Source organism: Merops nubicus, unplaced genomic scaffold (assembly GCF_000691845.1).
Source record: "Merops nubicus isolate BGI_N331 unplaced genomic scaffold, ASM69184v1 scaffold12191, whole genome shotgun sequence".
NCBI classification, from domain to species: Eukaryota; Metazoa; Chordata; class Aves; order Coraciiformes; family Meropidae; genus Merops; species Merops nubicus.
The window spans coordinates 26,322-27,922 of NW_008587673.1; the positions used below are offsets into that span (position 1 = coordinate 26,322).

The window sequence follows — 1,601 nt, forward strand, 5'->3', positions numbered from 1 at the left end:
GAAAGGAGACTTGGGTTCTACAAATAATTTGGACAGCTTCAACAGAGCCCCTCTGCCCCAGGGTGCTGGTGTGGCAGGCAAGTGCCAGTGCTCTGCAGTGGGCGGGTGTCCGTGCACAAGGGTTTCCTGGTGGACATCTCTCATTGCTCCAGCCCTGAGCTTGCGCTGGGACCATGGTGGAGCATGAGGAGAAAGGGTTGGTTTCATTGTCTTCTGGACTTCTCTCATAGCTAATGCTGCGAGGAGGCCTCATGCGATGCTGAGGGGTGACTCTTGCTGCAGAGGGCACCTGCTTAGTCCCCGCTTTAGCACAGAGACTGTTTCTACCCCGAGTACTGTGCATCACCTAAAGCAAAGCATGCCGGCAGCCTGCAGTCAGAAAGCAATTAGAAGACAGCTTCTGATGGCAGTGAATCACAGGGACAGTCTGTCTAAGGGAGCTCTGTGATCACCCTCACCAGTGGTTATTTTTAGCCCTGTGTGTCTGTGGTGCTGGGTGTCATAGACCAAACAAGGCCAGCTGATTTCTCCAGTGCCTTTCACTGATGGTCTGACAGATCCCACAACTACCCTGGGCTTTCTATCCATCCATTTCTGAAATGGCACCAGAAAGTCCTGTGATATGCCTTTGTGATCAAAGGGTTGTGACATGTCTTTTTTCATCTCTGCTTTTTTTAATTTTTGATCAAGTAATTTACAGGCTCGAGCTCCTGGCTATTTCAGTTACAGATGGCTTGTAGTTTGCTTCTGACGGCAGGATGAGCAGAGCCCTGCAAGCCATGCCATCTCAGCTCAGAAGCCATTATTCCCATTAGGAAGGACTAAGCAGATTTGGTGAGCCAGCTGGGCCTGCTGCCACAAGGCAGTCACGTTCCTGCTCGCTCGTGTCCCAGGGCTGCCATCCCCCATCACTGTTCTCTAACCCCACTGCAGCATCCATGCTGAAGGATGTGGGCAGCTCAAATGCAGGGTGTAATCTGTAAAACAAGCAATTATTTTATAATTCATTTAATCTTTTCATTTTTTTTTGTTTTCTCCCATGTGCAGCTTTTTCCAGATCCACTCCAGACTCTTTCTAGGAAGATTGTACGGTCCAGGACCAATAGTACCTTAGTTGGAGTCTTTGCTATTATCCTGGTTTTTCTGTCTGCCTTTGTCAACATGGTACGTGCATTATTTCCTTTGTGCCCACTTCATCCTTCATGGTTTTCATATCGGTGCTCGTGCAGCATCATAACCCTTTCAACCACTGGGTTTCATGTAATCCTAATGCTTAAGCCTAATCCTTACAGCATCTCAGGCCAGTTCTCTTTTGCTATTTGGACACAGAAAAGAAATGGGAGCCCAACAGCTGCAACCTTATAGCCCATTATGTGCCTGGCATCACTTTGTGCTCATGTGCTTTTCTGATTCTTCAAATGTTTCTGCTCCAAGTATGTAAGCCAAGCCTGAAGCGTACCTCTGCATTAAGGGTCAGCACAAGGCCGATGCGTCACTGAACTCCCACAATACTGAGTGGGACCCAAGTGCTGTGTAGGCTTCCTGCTGGCCTCATGCAGGGTGCTGCGTCCTGCTCCAGGTGCCATAATCACCTAGCAGGA

The 1,601-nt window shown here is 48.9% G+C and overlaps 1 protein-coding gene across 1 annotated transcript in view; it reads left to right on the forward strand.

The window, feature by feature from the left end:
• ADCY5 (adenylate cyclase 5) overlaps positions 1 to 1,601 on the forward strand; it is a gene marked incomplete at its 5' end in the record, with an annotated part of 29,149 nt that overhangs the window by 14,618 nt on the left and 12,930 nt on the right. Inside the window, one exon of the mRNA XM_008949013.1 lies at positions 1,048 to 1,164. Coding sequence (XP_008947261.1) covers positions 1,048 to 1,164 — 117 coding nt within the window. The remainder of the gene's footprint in view (positions 1 to 1,047; positions 1,165 to 1,601) is intronic.